This window comes from Fistularia commersonii, chromosome 31, assembly GCF_037954325.1.
Source record: "Fistularia commersonii isolate RoL2024-O1a breed Wild chromosome 31, RoL_Fcom_v1.0, whole genome shotgun sequence".
Lineage (NCBI taxonomy): Eukaryota > Metazoa > Chordata > Actinopteri > Syngnathiformes > Fistulariidae > Fistularia > Fistularia commersonii.
The window spans coordinates 6,076,977-6,097,206 of record NC_141314.1 but is presented as its reverse complement, the minus strand read 5'-3'; the positions used below and the strand labels follow the sequence as shown (position 1 = coordinate 6,097,206).

The 20,230-nt window shown below is 49.0% G+C and overlaps 2 protein-coding genes across 5 annotated transcripts; one reads left to right on the top strand and one right to left on the bottom strand.

Moving 5' to 3' along the window:
* Positions 1-44: 44 nt before the first annotated feature.
* zdhhc2 (zDHHC palmitoyltransferase 2) lies at positions 45-8,913 on the top strand. 2 transcript variants are annotated; one of them, XM_086178835.1, is made up of 14 exons: positions 45-220; positions 2,099-2,125; positions 2,704-2,798; positions 3,716-3,836; positions 4,067-4,136; positions 4,216-4,248; positions 5,195-5,315; positions 5,998-6,036; positions 6,149-6,281; positions 6,633-6,759; positions 7,177-7,269; positions 7,555-7,664; positions 7,741-7,802; positions 8,020-8,913. In XM_086178835.1, the coding sequence occupies exons 1-13, from the start codon at positions 94-96 to the stop codon at positions 7,779-7,781; spliced, it is 1,137 nt and encodes a 378-aa protein (XP_086034961.1). In that variant the 5' UTR covers positions 45-93; the 3' UTR covers positions 7,782-7,802; positions 8,020-8,913. The 2 variants fall into 2 exon arrangements, with proteins under 2 accessions (XP_086034961.1, XP_086034962.1); XM_086178836.1 differs by lacking the exon at positions 5,998-6,036.
* cnot7 (CCR4-NOT transcription complex, subunit 7) lies at positions 8,878-14,664 on the bottom strand. Of its 3 annotated transcripts, none has more exons than XM_086178838.1 (7): positions 14,456-14,664; positions 13,773-13,896; positions 13,504-13,697; positions 13,127-13,288; positions 11,477-11,621; positions 11,264-11,374; positions 8,878-10,337 (listed from the first exon to the last, which is right to left on the bottom strand). In XM_086178838.1, exons 2-7 carry the CDS (start codon positions 13,887-13,889, stop codon positions 10,206-10,208), a joined length of 861 nt encoding a protein of 286 aa, XP_086034964.1. In that variant the 5' UTR covers positions 13,890-13,896; positions 14,456-14,664; the 3' UTR covers positions 8,878-10,205. The 3 variants fall into 3 exon arrangements, with proteins under 3 accessions (XP_086034964.1, XP_086034963.1, XP_086034965.1); XM_086178837.1 differs by having other exon boundaries at positions 14,520-14,664; XM_086178839.1 differs by lacking the exon at positions 11,264-11,374 and having other exon boundaries at positions 14,520-14,664.
* Between the last annotated feature and the right edge of the window lie 5,566 nt (positions 14,665-20,230).

Genomic DNA, 20,230 nt, shown 5'->3' with positions numbered 1-20,230 from the left:
AGAGAGAGAGAAAGAGAGAGAGAGAGAGAGAGAGAGAGAGGGAGGGAGGGAGGGAGGGAGGACTGCGCACCGGAGATGATCCGCTCCTAGACTATGGCACCGGCGGGCTCCCGGAGCTTCAGGCGCGGCTGCTGGAGAGTTCTCTACTGGATCCCGGTGCTCTTCATCGCCCTGATCGTCGCCTGGTCCTACTACGCCTACGTCCTGCAGCTCTGCATAGGTGAGCGCCCGACGTGTGCGTGAGCGTCTGTGTGTGTATGTGCGTGTGCGCGCGTTTGTGTGTTTGTGAGGGAATTCATCCGACTTTTTCATCCAGGCAATGGGGGGGGGGGGGTCCACCTGCTCCATCAGGAGGACTCAACTCCATCATCTCGTTTTTAACCCCCCCTTCTCCACACACACACACACACACCGTTGTTGTTTTTGCTGTGTGTGTGTTTGTGTTTGTCAAGGCCCTCTTCCTGCTTGCTGATTGTGTGTCACCAGACACCCCCCCCCTCCTCCCCGCTTCCACCGTTGAAACACAGCTGACCTGAAAGGAGAGTCTGAAATGCCAAGTGTGTGTGTGTGTGTGCGCGCATGTGTCACCTTACATCCTCCCTGACCTGAGCGGTGACTCCTGAGCGTGCAGTGCCGAGGGGTCGCCGGGTTCACCGGCGGAGCCGAGCCAGCGACCGTCCTCGGATAACCCCCCCCCTACACACACACACACACACACACCCCTACCATCAGGATGTAGAGTTGCTCTTAAGAGTGTTAAAGACCAAGATTGCGATGGGGGGGTCCCGTGGGACGGGCAGATGAAAGCAGCAGTAGGACGGGGTAGTGGAGGAGGTGGAGGCTCATGTGCTCTGCAGACAGACACAGACACAGCTGTGTGTGAGCACCGTCAGCTGATGCTCTCCTTCAGCAGCTCAGTTAATCCCATTGTCTGGTTTATGTAAGTCACCCTGAGCGATCTGCGCTCGACCCACTTTCTCCCGGAGCAGATCCACCTCTGAGCCTTCACCCCACCTCCACCCCCAAGGTGCGGCATCAGGGGGGGGGTGGGCGACGGGGGTTCTCCAGAAGGGACACAGTTTTGAGACGGTATCTTCACTAGTGGAGATGGAAGATCTGAGTCTGATGCACCGGCAGGTGTTCTGTGATAGCAGACCTCCACGCTTCTCTGAAGGCTTCATGCTAGATGTTTGCACTTCTGTACTGTCAGCTTGAAGCGAGACCATTTGTGAAGTTTGTGTGTGGGTCTCTCAAGTCAGACTTTATATTTTATGGCGCCAAAACACAGCCCAGCTGTGCGATGATGCTTTCCATGTGGAGAGGGTCTGGACCACCGCTGTGTGAGATGATCCGCTCAAACCCAAGGATGCGAGGCGGCCTTCTGCCCCGACTGGGAGAGATAGGAAAGGTCAGATCGTCAGTCAGATCAGTGACAAAATCATCTCATAACACTAATAACTCCAGCGCTAACAGCTACATGCTAATACATGATGTGATACGATTAGAGCTTTAAAATTGACAAAAGAAATAACAACTGTGCACGCCTGGCAAGGGAACGAGCCCCACGACTTTGGAGAAATCTGACTTCAATAATGGAAGCGTGGAAATCCAAAGTCGGATGCGCTCAAGAGATTTCCCTTTGCCGGAACAAGGGTCAGGCAGCTAACGGCCCCATCTGCTGCTCCTTCTCCAAAGTCCACTGGTGGCCCGGTGGTGCAGGACGTTCCGGGACACCTTCTCCCCGCGGCGGCGGCCGAGGACAGGCGTCACATGAATGCACGGGTCTGATCTCGAGCTCGCGGTCGCGTGCGTTTTCATGCGAAAGTTGCCTCTCGGGGCCGAAGATGCCGAAGCGGTTGGGGCGGTTAGCACCGTGAGCATTAGCGCATTAGCTCCACCGCTATCGGTGAAGCAAAGGTGTGAAAGGTGTTAGTATTTCCCTCCAACTTCAGGGCACGCCACCTCCTCGGACACACACACACACACACACACACACACACAAACTGTGTCAGTGTCGTCTTGTGTTTACCAGCACAAGTAGGACAGCATGAAGGAGTGCCAAGGCGTCTGTGTGATTCAAAATTCTTTTTGCTTTCAGAGTCCATCGAGGACACGGGAGAAAAGGGTAAGTGATCTACAACTCGCAAGGAATCCACAGGACTCCTTCAAACCCCGCGTAGATGTCTTCTCCATGATTTCCGTTATGTAGCCGAAGGCTTTTTCTCGCTGTTTTTAGATGATTATTTCAAATCATGAACATATCAAAGTACCGTATCGTATTTCAGTTAAAAGCTAATATTCAGAATAGCTCGTGCTGTATTTTCCACCAAGTCAAGCATTTGCTCGTGAATATCAAGAATTTTTGGGGGAAAAGATCTATCACCTCTAAAATAGTGGATAATAAGAAGTGCATAAACGCAGCCCATGCGTATGATTTGATGTTATGTTGTAAATTTGGAATGGGTGTTACACGTTTTGCGCCTTCATCCAATGAGGCAACACCAAATGGTTGCGACTTGGGCATCGTTTATTTTTAGCATTCAGTGCTAAAACCTTTTAGCGCAAATAACTTTTAGCAATGATGGATTATCGCGCTTTTACGGTTGTAATAAATCGATGTGACGTGCAGTTTTTCCCACGAGGTCCCCGCGACCCGGGCAGAGCGAGACCACCGAAATCCCCATGTCCTCCTTCTGCTCGCAGTTGTCTACCTGCTGGTGTACCATGTTATCTTCATCGTGTTCGTGTGGGCGTACTGGCAGACCATCTTCACCAGGCCCATGACCCCCCTGCAGGAGGTGAGTGTGATGGACGGCGAGGACGCCGGACACGTGGCTGAACGCTGCTTTTGAGGCCGATTGTTTTGTTTGGCGGCGGTGCCTGGAGCTGCAGGCCCTGAACGCCTCCACCAGGAGAATATTTTAGTTTTGCATTCCAAAAGGCATTGAGGGATCACGGTAGAAGGAGACAATGTGGACAACATGGAGGTGAAACTGCCACAGTGTTCATGGAATAATAACCATGGACTATCAGATGGCTGAAGTGTTTTTATCTTCACCCTGCACTGCTTCTCGAGGTGAAGAAGCCTGTTAGCCGTAAGCTAACGCTGGACCAAAATATTGATGACTGGCACCAGAAGAGCTTTGACCTCTTTGTCACTCCTCTTGCTGCTTCGGTCCGTTTTGTCCCAAGAACTGACCCACATCTGGAACTTTGCTTTGAGCAAGAGGTATCTGGGAATGGTCGAGTTCGATCAATCACGAAGCATCAAGAGAACTGAAGGTGGTTCGAGGAGCTGAGCTCCCTGCTGGGTTCCTCTGCTGTCCAAATGCTTAAGGAAAGGACCTAGTTCCCGAAAAGCTTCTAGGAACTCCTAAAAGTTCCTGCCATGGTGAGTCCATTGGGAGCTGCTGATCCGGTGCTAGCGACTTACACCTCTGCTGGTTGCCAAAGGTTATGGTGTAGCCATCAAGTAAAGAGTCGGCTGGCAAGAGGCCAAACATGTATGCTTCCTTTCAGATGCCAATCTGGCCAACAGTCGGACACAGATCTGCTCGCTCTTCGTATTTATACCAAATGTTATACATCCCGAAACGTCAGCCCTAAGAACCGCCGTGTCTGCGGATTGACTGACGGCCATTGCCATGGCAACGGTGATGCCAGGGTGAGATGCGAGCAGGACGAGGCGTTCTGACGGTTATCCCGCTCCGCACAGTTCCACCTGTCCTACTCCGACAAAGAGCTGCTGGAGCGCGAGGATCGGGGAGAGTCTCAGCAGGAGATCTTGAGGAGGATTGCCAAGGACCTGCCCATCTACACACGCACCAACTCTGGAGGTACAGTACGTGTGTGTGTGTGTGTGTGTGTGTGTGTGTGTGTGTGTGTGTGTGCGTGTGTGTGTGTCAGAGCAGCAGCCTCGCAGCTCATTTCGCCCACTCTGCCTTCTCAGTCTGCGGTCAAGTGTCAGCAGGCTGCTGCTGCTCACAGTGTGTGTGTGTGTGTGTGTGTGTGTGTGTGTGTACTTGTGTATGTGTCCGTCTGAGCCGGCTGTTCCTCCTCTCCTCAGCCATCCGTTTCTGCGAGCGCTGCCAGCTGCTGAAGCCCGATCGATGCCACCATTGTTCAGTTTGCGATAAGTATGGCCGCGCACGCGTGCAGCTTCGGGCTGATGGGCGGCGATTCGCTCTCACTAATGTCTGACCCGCTCTGCTGCAGATGCATCCTGAAGATGGACCACCACTGTCCCTGGTATGTAGCGGTGGCCGTTCCACCCAGCCGAACCTTCCCTTAAATGTCCGGGACGTGTAGGAAATGTCCTCGGACAAGGACGGCAGGTTCATTTCCTGCATCCTGAGTCTGAAATTGGCTGATTCACAGATTGTTAGGGTTGATAGCAAAGACGAGGGTGAACGGTTGGATGGGTCTGTGGGACGTAGGAATGAAAGGGTGAATGATTCTTTGCTGACATGATGATTTAACAAGAGGGCGAATGGTTGTTTGTAACTGCAATGGGAATGAGAGTGAACGGTTGTATATTTCCATATAAGATGTAAATGAATGAGTGAACGGTCATATCTGATGTATGAATGGTTGTTTGTTGGCACCACTCGGGAATGACAGTCAAACGTTGTATATTTCTATATAGGATGTGAATGAAAGGGTGAATGGTTGTTCGTCGACTTGATAATTAAATGAGAGGATGAATGGTTGTTTGTGTCTCGGTGCGATGTATGAATGAGTGAGTGAATGGTTGTTTGTTTCTATGACGTGAATGAGAGAGTGAAGGGTTGTGTATTCCTATATAAAACTCCAATGAGAAGGTGAACGGTTGTTTATTGACGTGACGCGTGAATGAGTGAGTGAATGGTTATATGTCTCTATATGTGGCCCCGCGAAGGCTCCAGGATGAACTCCACTTCTTGGTAGACAGCGGTATAGATGATAATTGAATGAATGAATGAATTAATGAACGAATGGACTCCCAATCCAGATCTTACCGAGCAATCAAATACTGTGAAGTTGAACATCTGGGGATTTCCCAAGTAAAGCCGCGTTAGAGGCAGAGCGGCTTGAAGGCATCAGATGATCAGGCCAACGGCTGAATGCTGCTCGCTGATGAACCGGTTGTGATGCCTCCTTATTCTGGCTGGTCCTGGAGGTTCTCACATGATCCGCGATCCTCTTCTTCACCCAGGGTCAACAACTGCGTGGGATTCGCCAACTACAAGTTCTTCATGCTCTTCCTGGCGTATTCGCTCCTCTACTGCCTTTTCATCACCGCCACCGATCTGAAGTACTTCATCAAGTTTTGGATGGTGAGTGGAGAGAACGGTGGACTTTCAGTGCCCAGGATAGACTGGAAGGAACGATGGAGACAGTGGAGAAGAGGTGGAGTATCAGCCAGGAGGGAAAGGGAAGGTGGAGAAGATGGAGGTGAGATGACTAGCCATGTTGTCTGGTTTGGAGATGCTGAGAAGAAGACAGGAGGGAGCAGCAGAGATGAAGATGTGGTGGTTCCTTTTTGGGAGTGAGGATGGAGATGATCAGTAATGAGTCCATCAGAGGGACATCACATACTAGATGTTCTGGAGATAAAGTCACACTGAGATGGGTTGGACGTGGACAGAGGAGGGACGGAGAAGATCCGGGTAGAAGGATGCTGAGGTCTGGAAGGAGACCAGAGAGGAGGTTTATGGGCGGAGGGAAGGAGGACAGATGCAGAGGAGAAGGTCAAATGGAGGTAGATGATTGGCTGAGGGTTCGGTGGAGGCAGGGGATTGGTTTTTCGTTGAGTCAAGCGCACGAATACGAGAACACTCCCGAACTTGGAGGTTCCTTCGGTGCCATAGACAGAACATCTGGAGGGACGGTGAGGGAGAACTTCCGCCACGGAAGCGGACCCTCCTTCCCCTCCCGCCATTGGTCGGCCAATGGGTGATGTCACTTGTTCCGACCTACATCCGTGTCACATGTATTTTTTCTTCTTTCTCCCTTAAGGCCGGAGGTAGAGCACACTTCCGCCTGAGAGAGTACCTGGTAACTGACCCAGTAGAGAGGAGATACCATGAAGATACTTCATTAGAGTAGTAGTAGTCGTAGTAGAAGTACACCCGGTAGTACTTTAATGGCCGGCTTGTGTCCTCCCCAGAACGGCCTCCCAGACACTCAGGCGAAGTTCCACATCCTTTTCCTCTTCTTCTCCGCCTCCATGTTCTCCGTCAGCCTGGCCTCGCTGTTCACCTACCACTGCTGGCTCGTCTGCAAGAACCGCTCCACCCTCGGTACGTGGGCCGTCTTTACGCGTCCGGCGCCAGACGGCAGGCGCCGTCTTCCCCCCCCCCCCCAAAACCCTGAACATCAGAAGGGATCTTCATCGCGTCCCGTTGTGTCTGCGCACAGGGGCAGCCATTGTCCCTGTTGCGAGGAGGAGCGGATTATCCCCGGGGGTGTGTTACACTGTCGGGTGAAGACAAACGGCTCGGAGCGCTAAGCGGCTTAGCGGCAGACGCCGCCCAGGAGGCCGAGTCGCACCTGCCTCCGCAATCCCTCCGCCGTCGTCCCCTCGCGTCTTCGCCCGTTGTCCGACGGCGTTCCCGGTTCTGTCTTGACGGCCTTCCTGTCGGTCCCCTCAGAGGCTGTGCGAGCTCCGGTGTTCCGCCACGGCACGGACAAGAACGGTTTCAGCCTCGGCCTCGGAAAGAACTTCCGCCAGGTGTTCGGGGACGAAGTCAAGTACTGGCCGGTTCCCGTGTTCTCCAGGTAGGAACCCTGGGGTCCTGCAGAAGTATCGGAACCACGCTGCGGCAAAGAACTTCTATAAAACGTCTGAATCCAACTGAGTCCAACAAACACTCATTCATTCATTCATTAATTGTCCGCACCCCTTATTCTGCACTCAGGAGTCACAGGGGCTCTGCACCCTGAAGCATACAACTGTTCACCTATCATGTAGACACATGCAACCTCTCATTCTATATGAGAGTGAATATATTATGCAGGATATTTAGAATAATTTTGTTATTACTAAATAGTTATATGTTGTAATAGCAAAATTATTCTCACACAGTTATTACATAGTTATTACACAGTGACAATGCAGTAATGACGCAGTTATGTCCTGCAGGATTACTTAGCGGCATATAATCAGATTTTTTTCCCTTTCTGCCGACCCTGCAGTTTAGGCGACGGCTGCTCCTTCCCGACGTGCCTGGTGAACCTGGACCCCGAGCAGCCCTCCTCCCCCACGGGCCCCAGCTCCGCAACCCAGGGGTACTTGGAAAAAATGAACATATTAAAATCAAGTCGGAGAATTTACATTCTCCCGAGTGGTATCCGTGGAAACGCGGCGTAGAGGTTATTTTGATACCCTTATGTGAAATGTTTACATAATGATATATATGCACAGGGTTGGGCCTAAACCCCCTGTATAGAAACATTTATAGTCAATATAGACACGTGTGAATGAGTGAATACGTGTGAAAGCGCCGAAATACGTTTCATGCGAATCCGCCATATGCATCTCGACGACGTGCGACCATCTGTCGATCTTCTCAGCGCCACAGACGGCCGTCAGTTCCCCTCCAGGCCGCTGAGAGAGAGCCAGAGCCGGCTGCTCACCAGCACCCCGTCCTGGACGGACAGCGACAGCGCGGCAGACATGAAGGGTAACGGGATGAACGCGCCGTTCACGTTTTCGTCCCGGTGGAACGCATGATGTTTCATCATAATGCTTCCCTCCAGGCTCCAGCAACCCCGTGATGACCATCGAGAACGAGGCGTAGATCGGAGCGGAGCCGACGCGGGTGAGTGCCGGTGGAGGTGGTGTGTGGACAGAGCGGGGACGGTGAAGAAGGTTGAATCTGCCGGGCAGGAGGTCTCCAGGAGGACCAGAGAGGGGGTTTATGGATGGAGGAAGGAGGAGAGTTTTGATGGAGATGTTTAGTAGGTTCTCTGAGGGCTTTGGGGTTCTGCAGGCTTGGAGATCCCTTCTGAAGTCTAACGTTTCCTGTCGTCGGGCAGGTCGATGCTTCGCCTTCCCCGGCGTCCGTGGCCACCAGAGGGCGCCGCGGCGATGACACCTTTTGACCTTCTCACACCACACGTCCTCCTCCACCTCAGGACCACTACCACGAAGACCAACAGAAAGACCACGACAAGCATTCCTACAGTTGTTTTGTCCGTATGTGGAAGAAGCACAGGACGCGGGCGGCGCCGCTCCGTTTAGCTTTACAGTCCTTAGCGTAGCATAACGAGTGTTTCCAAGCGTAGACTGGCAGCCATGATGACTTGGACGTCCACAGCAGTGTGTGTGTGCGTGTGTGTGTGCATGCTTTCACCTCAGGATGACAGAATTGGCCCTGCATCGTGCTTGAAAGGCGTAGTAATGGCATAGGTACAGCATCACTAAGGGCTGCTCTGATGGCGAGAGGGACAGCAGGGCCTCGCCGGGCGTCATGTTCAAAACTAGGGCTGGGCAACATATCTAAAAAAAAAAAAACATATATATATATATATATATATATATATATATATATATAATCAGATTTTTTTTATAATATCAAGGATTGTTATACATGATTTATAAGTTATCAGTGTAAATTCTTGAAATGGGCCGCTGCACGTAAAAATCTCATGTTTTATTTTGTAAAATATATCTCGCCATTTGTAGCTTCTGAACATCACAACCTTCATATTTCCTCCATGTATCGGCGGGCCGGGGGGGGGTTTAAGATGTACGTTTTCAATCCAGAGGGGAAAACGAAGAATGTTTTTCTAATCTGATGGTGAGAATGTTCGCTTTGTGTCAAGAGTTCTTGGTGGCGTGTCTATATTTTTCTATTCTGTGTGAGATAAAGCTTGGTGGGGAGGGGGCGTACTGTACAGCTGTGATGCCTTACAATAAAAAAAAAACAGCCTGTGTGTTTTCACTCGGTGCTGTGTGTGTGTGTTACACGTCACAGTAGAAAAGCCACGAGCCTTTTTTTTTTTTCCCTTTTTATTTACAAAATAATCTAAAAACTAGTCATTGTATTGCATATTCCTTTCATTATCTCCTTTAAACTCATGTACAGTGTTGGAGGTGAGGAGGAGGAAGAGGAGGAGGCCGCACCTATGGAAGTTCAGGATGATGCTTGATCGGGGGAAGGGGTTCGTACCAGCGACTCTATGCAGCATGTAGGGAACCGAGATATGCGGATATAAAATTAAAAAAAAAAAAAGGCCAGAAGTATTAACAAAAAGATGCAAGTTAAAAGCAACACCCCTCCTCCCTTAAATGCGTGATTTTTTTTTTAAATAATTATATTTTATTATTATCATCACTGGAACACTAAAACTCTACAAAACCCCAATTCCAATTAAAACCAACAGAAAAAAAAAAAAATCACTCTGTGACGAGAGCGCTCCGGCTTCGTCGTCGTACCGTCAGGCCCAGCTCCCGAGCGCGTGTGTGTGTGTGTGTGTTCACGTGTGCTTGAGTCATTGGGGGGCTACATGCACAATCATGTGTTTGGGAGGGGAGAGGGGGGCTTGTCAAAGGCCTCTGGAGTTCGGAGCTTATATGGGTCTTTGGAAAACACACACGCACACACACAAAGTCGCATCCCTGTGAACACACACATAGTCCCCCGCCCCGCGGCAAAAATAAAACTTTTTTTTTTTTTTTTTAAAAAAAAGGCGAGGATGTTAAGGCTGAGCGTGGCGAGAGCGGCCGTCCGGTAGAAAAATGGGAGCGCGGAGAAGGCAACCGAGAAAGAGAGAGAGAGAGAGAGACATCAGAAACATTTCAGCTTTTTTCCTTATAAAATCAGGTCAGAGCTTTAAAGTGCAAAACAAGTCTACAGAACATCTCAGGAGAACTAAAAAAACAAAACAAAAAAAAAAAAAAACACTGTTTTCTTTTCTTCAAGCATGTTAATGTGGAGCCGAGCCGGTTGAATGGCCGGACCGGCGTCATGCGAGAGGACAGCATGTGGAGTTGTTTTTGTTGTGTGTGTGTGTGTGCGTGTGTGTGTCCTCAGCCCCCCCTCCCACATCCCCCCGCCGCTGCCGCTGCAGCCTCACACAGACCATCGCTGGCCAGTCGTCTAAGATGAACAGCCAATGAAAAACAGCTTGCTAACGTAGCACTATGTTCCTCCAATGTTGACATGGTCTTTACGCCGTGGTTCCGGAGTCCGGCTGCGGGACGGAGGAGGGCAGGGGGGTCACGACTGCTGCTTGTTGGCCTCCTCCTCGTAGGCGTTGCCCGTCCCGTTCTGCACGTAGGCGGAGCCCGAGCCCAGCCCGTACAAGTGGCCGCAGTACTTTGCGTCGTCGATGTGGTCCTCAAAGAACATCTGTGGGGAGAGTGAGGACACGGGATGACGTGGGGAGGACGCTCACCGCCGTGCACGCGACGCAAAATGAACCAGTTTCTCAGTTCATACCAAAAAAACATATATATCATGTGTCTTAGTAAAGCGAGAAGCACCACTTGCAGAACTCCAAAGATTACAGAACCATTGAAAGACGTGCATTCAACCCATGTGTTTCAGAGGCAGGCCTCCTCCTCCAGTGTGTGTGTGTGTGTGTGTGTGTGTGTGTGTGTGTGTGTGTGTGTGTGTGTGTGTGTGTGTGTGTGTGTGTGTGTGTGTGTGTGTTTGGAAAAGAGTATGACAGTGTGTTGGAGCTGCAAGGACAAGGGCTCATTCATGCTCCGGTTACGTGCGGAAACAGGCACGTCCGTTCCAAACGTCATCGCCCGTGCACTTCCCAAGGGTGTGTGTTGCCGCGCAACCACTAGTGCATCCACTAGAGGGCAGTGTAGGGTGCGCTTCCAAATTCCCTTTCTGACTACAAACGTTGCGGTGGGGGAGGAGCCGGTAATCACGTGATCATGTTTGTGCACCCATTAAACATCTCATGTCGTCTTCTTCTTCCCAGCTCTTTTCGCCAGTCGCTCTTGAGCGAAACGCACAACACTGCCCTCCGGCGGCTTGCTGCGGTACGGCCCTGTTTGGCTACACATCCGCGAGCTCCTTGCCAACGAGGAAGATTACGCGGGAACCGAAGGCAGAAGGCCACGTCCGGGTGTGGATTTAACGGCGAACATAAATGAGCCCTTAGGAGAACGTCTAACAGAGGCCGGCTACACTTTGCCGCGCATATGGGCGCACTCATCTTCTCGTCTTGCTTCGGGAAAGACGACGGGTCAGCGACAATCCCCGACCCTCCCCCACACACACAAAAGTCGAGGTGCTCCTGGGAGGCCTTCTGAACCCACCTCTCTCATCTTGAAGAAAGCCATGCCTGTGAGTAAAGAGTCGGAGCCGGCCTGGTGTTGTGGTCCAATTCTCTCTAGTTCCAGCTGCTCCGCTACCTCCTGCAGTCCCCCCTGACCACAACACAGTCCGTCACCTGACGTCCACTTGGCTCAAAGTCGGGAGTGACACTCGGTGGGGGAGAAGACCACGCGGCGGGCTCCTCTTCTACGTACCTTCAGGTTTTTGCAGCTCTTCATCAGGTACTTGACGTCGTAAATGACGGGGAAGTACAAGCGGAGGATCTCAAAAAAGTCCACCTCCTCCTCTGGCAGATTGGCGTTGGACAGGATCTTGATCAGGTATCCAAAGTCGTAGCCACTGCAAAACACACGCACATGCAAACACACAAGCGCTCATCTTTCCGGGAACACGCAAGGGTGTACACGACTCAAAACAGTGAAACCCGGCTTGGTGCTCCGTGTACTTCAACATGTGACCAGCAGAGGGCCACAGCATGTAATAGTCCTACTGCTGTAGACAGCAGGAGTGAGTGAGTGCACGTGTATGTGCCAGGCTGTGGCTAACGACAAGAAGAGCTTTCACTCTCTTCTGCATTCTGGACAGGTTTCTAATACCTGTCAAACATGTACATCCCATCTGTCATGTAAAACCCCACGTGCGTCCGAATCATAAAAACCACACACATACTCAATATAATCAAAATAAGAAAAGTAACACAGATGGGATGTTGTGTTGTGATATTTTCAGTCTCTTCTCTTCCAGCCTGCAGACATGTTCTTAAGGGATACTTTAAGAAACTTGCAGATGGAAATATTAACAAAATAATGCTGTTCTTTGCACTTTGTGCAGGAAGGAGTTTGGTATATAACAGGAGTTCCTCCACTCTCCTAAGGACCTCAACATTAAACATTTCTAGCACAGGGCGGTATTGTTAACTTTATAGAGCAGCGCATTGGTAATGTTAGCTTTATACGAACAGCAGGTCGCTAATGTTTACTATACAAGCTTGCAAGTCAGTAATGTTCACTTTGTACAATCTTGAAGGTCAGTAATGTTAGCCTTGTACGAGAAGCATGTCTCTAACGTTGCTTGCAGGTCGGTAATGTAAGCTCTGTATAAGCACACGGGTTGTAATGTTAGCTTTGCACTAGCAGCAGGTCGCTAACGTTAACTTTATATAAGTTTGCCGGTCGGTAATGTTAGCGTTGCACAAGCAGCAGGTCTGTAATATTAGCTTTGAACGAGCATGCAGGTCATAATGTTAGCTTTACATGAGCAGTAGGTCTGTGATGTTAGCTTTGTATGAGCACACAAGTCACTAAAGTTAACTACTGCGGAAGATAACAGTGCCGCTAATGCAAGCAAGCAGCACTCGACCACGAGACCAAGTCCACATCAGACCAATTGACCGATCCACCTGGAGACCGCTGTCTTCTCCACGGTAGAAGACCAGGGCCTACAGCAGGCACTGCAGAGCCATTTGGATGAAAATCATAAGCTGTCATCTAGAACGACAACCTGGCAGCTGAATGAAGATGGAAGGTCAAAGTTTTTTTCCCAATCAACGCCCTTCCCTGGTTAAAAGGGTTTGGAGTGTGCGTTGAGGTGCAGACCTTACTTGCCAACACCAAATGTGTAGAGGAAGTGACAGTCGCACCACCTGGAAGAGCCTTCATTCCTGCCTGCTGGTGGAGCAGCAATGCCGCCACGTGTACGTCAACAAAACAGGCTCTAGCTCGCTATCCAGGTAAACCCGACGGTGAGAAGCTCAGCTGCACATTCGAAGGACCGAACACGTTCAAGAATGAACAGGAAAGCAAACAGCGCGAGTTAAGAGGAGCGACAAGGATAGTCGGGCCTACCTGTGAAAGGACAGCCACTTGACACCGTCACAGAGGACCACCCCGGAGGTCATGAGCAGCTCGGCGAAGAACAGTGTCTCGATGCCCTCGTCTTCGTGCTTCTTGAACTGAATCCCCGACGTGGTCAGGAGCTCGATCGAGTCCTGCGCGTACATGTCCTCTCTGACCAGACCGACAACCAAACATTACTATGGGGGACTTTCGTGAGCTGGACACAGGAACGGTGACTTTAATACATAAGTAATCAATTACTCTGTCACATCGTTGCATGATTGCTGAAGATGGTAAACAGTGCGGATCGCTCTCGCCCGTTCACACACACATGCGGGTCTTAACGCCCGAGACATGCAGCCGGAGGAGGACGCGGATGGTCTTACGTGAGATTGAATTTGAAGTTGAACTGCCACGTTGACGTCCCAGGAGGGTACTCCCCTTGCTCGTTCATAAACGTCAGGCCCAGCTGGATTATCTTCAATAGATCCACATTGCAGCGGAGCAACTGGTACTGATAGTCGGCGTTGCTTCGAAATTCGCCGATGGGTCTGGCTACCACACCTGGAAACTCCGTGTCCTGGAGAGAGTGGATCCTCGTCACAAGCCATGCACATCTGGCCATACCTTCACGGCCTCGGCGAGGATCACCCACCATGGCAATGTAGTTGTACTTCCGAATGACATGTCTGATCCTCTTCAGCTCCTCCTCCAGGTTGTTGGCCCAAACCTCACATATTCTTTGGCTGTGATCCACAGTAGCTGCGGGCATAGTGCCACTTGGGCATGCAACGGAGACAGAGAGAAAAAGGGAGAAATGTCAAGGAAACAGCTGGCTCATAACATTACCTAAGGTAACAGCAGGGACAGGAGTTGGTGCTAGATTCTCCTTGAAGGTGGAGGATCTGGCTTCACGTCGCAGTTGAGTGGGATTTAAAAAAGACACTAACACCAAATCTCGGTCGAAGCAAAGGGGGCTGAGTTATAACCCCCCTGATTGTCCGCGCTTCTCCTCCTCAACCCGGGTAAGTGAGAGCAGCCTGGATCCCAGTGACAGTGGGGACGTTAGCTAGTGGCGTTAGCAGGTAGCTAGCGGCGAGCAGGACCGGGCGGCGCGGCGGAACGTGGGCTGGACTGTGGGGGGGCTCGCAGGGTAGGAGGAGGAGGAGGAGGAGGAGGAGTAAGGAAGAAGGCTGCTTCCAGCCATAAAGTACAAGGCTGTCGGTGGGAGATAAATAGTTGACATGACGAGAAACGGCTAACGAGCAAACACACACGCCAACAAATAGCCGGCACCGCTATGATAGCGCTTAGCCGCCCGCAGCTCCGCGCACTTACCGTTCCCCTCACCGGGCCGTGCGCGTTAAAGTGCGCGTCTCGAAAACCCTTAAATTTGACTTACGTTACTGCGCCGGGGGCTTTATTTCTTTATTTTTTTGTAATTCTTTTTTTCAATTTCTTTTTATTTTCCTTTTGCGGCTCACTTTCGGAATAGTTTTATATTCGGCATTGAAGCGGTGTCAACCTGTGGTCGCCATCCCGGCCGAGCCGACGTCGTGACGTCATCACGCAGCGACGCCGGAAGGCTCGTGCGCGCGGCCCGGCCGTCGTCCGTGCCGGGACGCGCGCGTGCGCGGCGATGAGAGGGGTTATATATAACTTTATCCAAAAATATGTTTTTATTTATTGATTTTTTAAAATATATTTTGCATGTTGTAAATCTCTGTCCCGCGTTTCTGCACGGCAGAAAAATTCACATGTCTTCCTCAAGGGGAGGAGGGGTCATTTTGCACATATTCATGATAATCTGAAGAATAAGAATAAGAACAACTTTATTTATCCCGAAGGAAATTGTTGTCCCAGAGTTACAAGAAAAACATATAATGCTAAATAATAGTAGAAAATTGTATAAACAGTAAAAAAAAGGGCGAGAATAAGAAATACAAATAAACGATGAAGTGTCTTTAGTAACAAGTGAAGAGTTTAAGGTAAGGTGTCTTAAGGTCTTAAGTACCAAGTGAAAGCTAATGAGAGCACAAGAGAGATAAGGAGAGCACAAAAATTGTTGTGTTGTTATTTTGAAATAATATTCATGCGTTCATTCATTCATTCATTCATTCATTCATTCATTCATTCATTCATTCATTCATTGCTTATCCTGCAGGCAGGGTCCTGGGTTAGATCCTATCCCGGCTGTCATCAGGGTTTTAATCTGTCAATCACAGATCCACATATAGAAACTATGCAACCATTCACTCTTTCACTTGCAGGTAATACAGAGACTTATAACCATTCACCCTCCATTCACCCAACCATTGACCCAGGTCATTGATAAGTCATATGGAAACAAACAGCTATTCACTCATTCACACATCTTATTGAGAAATATGACCATTTAGTCACACATTCTCATGTCACAGGGCCCTGAACGAATGAATGGATTAATTAATTTTAATCTGATATAAAGTTCTCACATTTATAATCACTGTCCTGCTTCCATTTTGGCCTTTGCCGTCCCTCCCCCGGACAGACCTCCGACAGCTGCTGACACACTGTGGTCGAAGGTTGAACTGCACTCGGTGCTGTGAAGGCGTCTGTCGCCCCGGAACAGGATTCCATCCTCTCTCCGGATACTCATCCTTTTTTATGAAGAAGCCTCTGCTGAGAAAGACGGTTCACGATGAAGAAGAGATTACACTGACTTTGACAGTTCTTTTCCGACCCACGATGAAGCTTTCTTTGCAGTGACAGCCAGATGGTGTTATGTAAGTATGAGTTACCTCGTGGAGACATAAAAAGGCACAGTGACAGTGGGGAGACGGTGGAAATGTAAACTCTGCGGGAATGTAAACAATGGAGAGAGGACTAGTTTCTTAACTGTTGTGCCAGGATATCACAAATCATCTTGTTCAGAGTATTTAAACCAGTACAACGGTTTTGTTCCTTACACAGGTTGAACTAAGTGACTTTGCTGCTCATGTTCGTGAAACGAATTTCACAAAAAAGCCATCTCGGGATCCAAGTGTGACGGGTGTAAGCTTAAGACACCGTTCGCCTTCTCATTCACACATTGTATGGAGACAACTATTCACCCCATCATTCCTGCATCGTACCAACATGCAACCATTCACTCGTTCGCGCATTGTATCAACACGAAAATTCACTCTCAGTCACATCAAATAGAGACAAACTGCAGTTCACTCACTCATTCACACGTCTGTTCAATTTAGGGTCTCCACTGAACCTCCTTCATGTGTTTGGACTGTGGGAGGAACCCAAAGTAGATATGGGGAAAGAATTGAGGCTCCACACAGAAAGGCCCAACCAGGGATCTTCCTACCACTGTGCCACCCAACTACTGCAGTGTATTGCCCGTACTGTTTACAGTTACGGTCAGAAAGACAGGAACGGGATCTGAATGCTGCATCGTTTTCTTTGAAATTGTGTGAAATGGGAGGTAATCTTTAGCGGACTGAACACATTTGAATGTGACAATCTTCACCCTGGGAGAGTATGTTGTTATATTTCTTCAATGCCACTTTTTCTATCAGAGGAGTTAATGATTAGCGCCTGAATAGAGATCTGAATAGCTTAAGAACAGGTGCAACTACATTGTTTATAGCTTTTTGGGTGATATTTAATGAAAATCTTTATGTGGGCTACACACAGATTACTGTGCACGATCACATTTTCAATCGCAGTTAAACTGAAGCTCATAAAAACATATCTGAGGTAAGTTCATAAAAACATATCTGAGGTCTCATGTCACAGGAGTAACTGACCCAACTGGCTTTACGAAACACTGACAAATAATTTCTCCACACTGACGTACAAAAGTGCTTCACATGTTTTGTGACAGGGGGACACATTTGGGTAACATAACCGAATACATTTGATTCATTTATTTTGAAGTGGAATTACTTATTTCATGCATGATATGATGGGACAGCCCCGTCATATCTTCAGGATATGGTCAAGCCACATGTCCCAACCCGTCCCCTCCGATCTGCCACCCCTCAGCGACCGTCCACCCCATCACTCAGAGCCCCTGGCTGCCGATCGAACCGGTCTTGGCTCTTCTCGGTCTTGGCTCCTCAGTGGTGGAACGAACTCCTGGAAAAGGTCAGAACAGTGGGGTCACTGCCCATCTTCCGCCGCGAGCTAAAAACGTACCTCTTCACCAAGCACTACCCCACTAAACGCACTTAGGCCCCCCCCCCCCAAAAAACAAAAACAAAAAACAAAAAAACAAAAACAAAACAAACAAATAAAAAAACAATAAAGAAGGGAATATATGTATGTACTGTATATAGTTTTGAGATGGCTATTTTGTAGAGTGGTGACTTCTGAATAATGACTTCTGGTACTTTGGGTCTTCGGTTATTGAATTGCAATTTTTGTAAGTCGTTTTGGATAAAAGCGTCTGCTAAATGACTGTAATGTAATATAATGTAATGCTTCATCTGTGTTTTATTTTCCTTTCTTAAGCTATTTCTCAGTACATTAAGCCTTATACTAGAGTATTGGGCGCATACGATACAGCTTTGCCCCCGGGCCCCAGCTGACCTTTGCACGCCCCTGGTTGACCTCTAGCGTGACCCCAACTCTGGGGATCGCGTGCGCTGGTAGAACGCAGACAGCCAATCAGCGACCGATTAGCCCCCCCCCCCCCCCCCCCCCCCGGCGTCGCGGTCACGTCTGCCCTGCGCGCTCCCGCGACAGGTACATTTCTCCGAATCTGCCGCCTCACCTAGCGTCAACTCCTCCCCCAGGCGTTTTTTCACGTACATTTGTACTTTGAAATCCCCGCGGGTTGGTCGGAAAACCGTCTCCACCGTTGTCTGATTGTTCTACGGGGATTTATGGGCCCTGTGTCAGCGGCTCTTTCACCCGGTCACCCAGAAAAACGACGGTCATTAACGGTCCTTTTTACGCTAGCATCCGCGGCGCTAAGCGTCAACGGCTAGCTGTGAACTCCGCCTGACCTCCGGTGACTTTTCCCCGGGCATCTGTCATCGGCCAAAGACCCTCAAAACAAGGCATTTAATAAGGAAACGTTTTCTGAGCTTTGAAGTTGTTTGTTGGCGCCAACCACAAACCGTTTATGGACTTTTGAAAGTATTTACCTTGCTATTTTCGGCGGCGGCATCCTCCCGTTCTATTTATAGAACAGGTTGGAGAACCCCCACCACCACCACAACAACCACCCCAAAGGAGGTGCAAGATTCCCGTTTACTCTGGAATAAAAACACCAGAGGTTTCAAAAAACTCCTAAAGATAACCAGAACTGGAAGGTACTGCATCTAAACTTTTCACCTTTGGACATTGTGTGTGTGTTTGTCAGTCTCAAGGTCATCAAAATGCTTAAAAGTTGTTAAATAGATTTTTGCAAAAATGAAGGCCTTAAATAGCATTAAAAAGCATTAAAGTCAATGTCTAGAGGCATCAAAAATGGAAAAAGATTTAATGATTCTGGAATTGTGTGAGGATCAGTGATGATTGACAGGCAGAACCTTTTAATTGGCTATTATTTATGGTCGGTGTTGTGACGATGCTTGAAGTTATAACACCAAAGTTTGAGCAAAAAGGAACAAAGCAAAAAAATATGCACTAACGATCATGCACAAAGTTAAATCCATGTGTTTTGTTTGTTCAATTGTCACTCAGAAGGTCGGACGTATATATTTACTACTGTGGGAAATCTATTTCTATATCTTTATATCTATAAATCCAGATGGAAGTGATTGACATTATTATAAGTAAATATATGCACAGTTGGACATGGCCATGAAATGTGTTTAAAGTGGCATTAGAAAGGGCATTAAAAAGCATTAAATTAGATTAGCCAATTACCCGCAGAGACTGTGTGTGTGTGTGTCTCAGATCTGTCCGTTGCATTGTGATATAGCTTGACTTTCACTGCAGGTTCCATTGTGCTGGTAAAGCTCGATAAGCCACAGAAGCCCAATAACACAAGCACATTTACCTGGAGAGGTTAATAGATTGGATACTGTCTGAATGTGAAGTGGACTGTATTTGGGTGGCGCAGCGGTTAGTGCTTCTCACAGCAAGAAGGTCCCTGGTAGGATTCTGAACCAATGTGGAGTGTGCATGGTCTGGCTGTTTTTTCCCACCCGGCTGCTCATCAACTTGCGTGCTTTCAGTTCATCCTGCTATCCGGTGACCTTATATCTAATAGCGGGTGTTAAAGGGGCAGTGCTCACAGATGTGTTTTTTGTTCCCTTCTGCCGTACAGAGGATAGCCCTTGTCCCTCTGGTATGCCTGGCAGAATCGCTCGGCGTGACCCTCTGCCCCGCTGCAGGGCAGTGTCGGAGCTTTCAATGGCCACTCATAAGTGCTCACTGTGTGATACTGATCCGTTCTGTCACCCTTGCAATGACAAGGCCGAGGCAGTGAGTCAGTGTGGTGCCCGAGGGCATCATACCGTAGCTGGTCTGCCTTTCGAGTTGTACACTTTTGCGGCAAGTAGGGCAGAAACTCAAATGAAATTGATCTCCAAGTGAATTAAAAAATTGTCTTTTCGTGAGAGATATTTCTCGGTATGGACTCGGTTAACCCTGCATTATCTGCATGAGTAATTTTGCGCTGTGTGTGTTTGAGATGGCATCCCAGAGGGTGTATTTAGCTGGCTGCACTTTGGCAATCACTCCACCGAAAATAGATGCGGCATTTTCATTCTGCTACACTCGAATATAAATGAAATGCTTTTCAACTGCTCGGCCAGGCTGGGATGCATTGTCCTAAAGCGGAACACACTCCCCAATATGATTTACATCTTGTCTCGGCTCGACGTTTGACTGCAGTCCGCTGAGGTCAGCTGCCTCGTATAGATTCAGCAGAAATAGCCAGTGTCTTGGGCGCTCTCTATAGGGTGAGGATCAAGTGTGAAGTTGTTTGCGTATAACACGAGGCCACGCTGCCATCGGATGATGTCACTGAAAGACTGGCGAGAACGTGACTTGCAGGGGACTATTGAGGATTACATGCAGATTCTAGTTGGTTTTTATTAAAAGAAAAAAAACAGTCCTTCTCCTTCTGCGCCGTGGCCTCTTGTCATGCTGCTCCTTCTCTTAACTTATCCCCGTTCCTAA

Bases quoted from the DNA above. Each gene is read 5' to 3' on its own strand.
- zdhhc2 (XM_086178835.1), top strand. From the start codon at position 94: ATGGCACCGGCGGGCTCCCGGAGCTTCAGGCGCGGCTGCTGGAGAGTT. The intron at 4,137-4,215 runs GTATGGCCGCGC...GCTCTGCTGCAG, and splicing joins CATTGTTCAGTTTGCGATAA to ATGCATCCTGAAGATGGACC. The intron at 4,249-5,194 runs GTATGTAGCGGT...TTCTTCACCCAG, and splicing joins ATGGACCACCACTGTCCCTG to GGTCAACAACTGCGTGGGAT.
- cnot7 (XM_086178838.1), bottom strand. From the start codon at position 13,889: ATGCCCGCAGCTACTGTGGATCACAGCCAAAGAATATGTGAGGTTTGG. The intron at 11,622-13,126 runs GTAGGCCCGACT...TGTGTTTTGCAG, and splicing joins AAGTGGCTGTCCTTTCACAG to TGGCTACGACTTTGGATACC. The intron at 11,375-11,476 runs GTACGTAGAAGA...TGTTGTGGTCAG, and splicing joins AGAGCTGCAAAAACCTGAAG to GGGGGACTGCAGGAGGTAGC.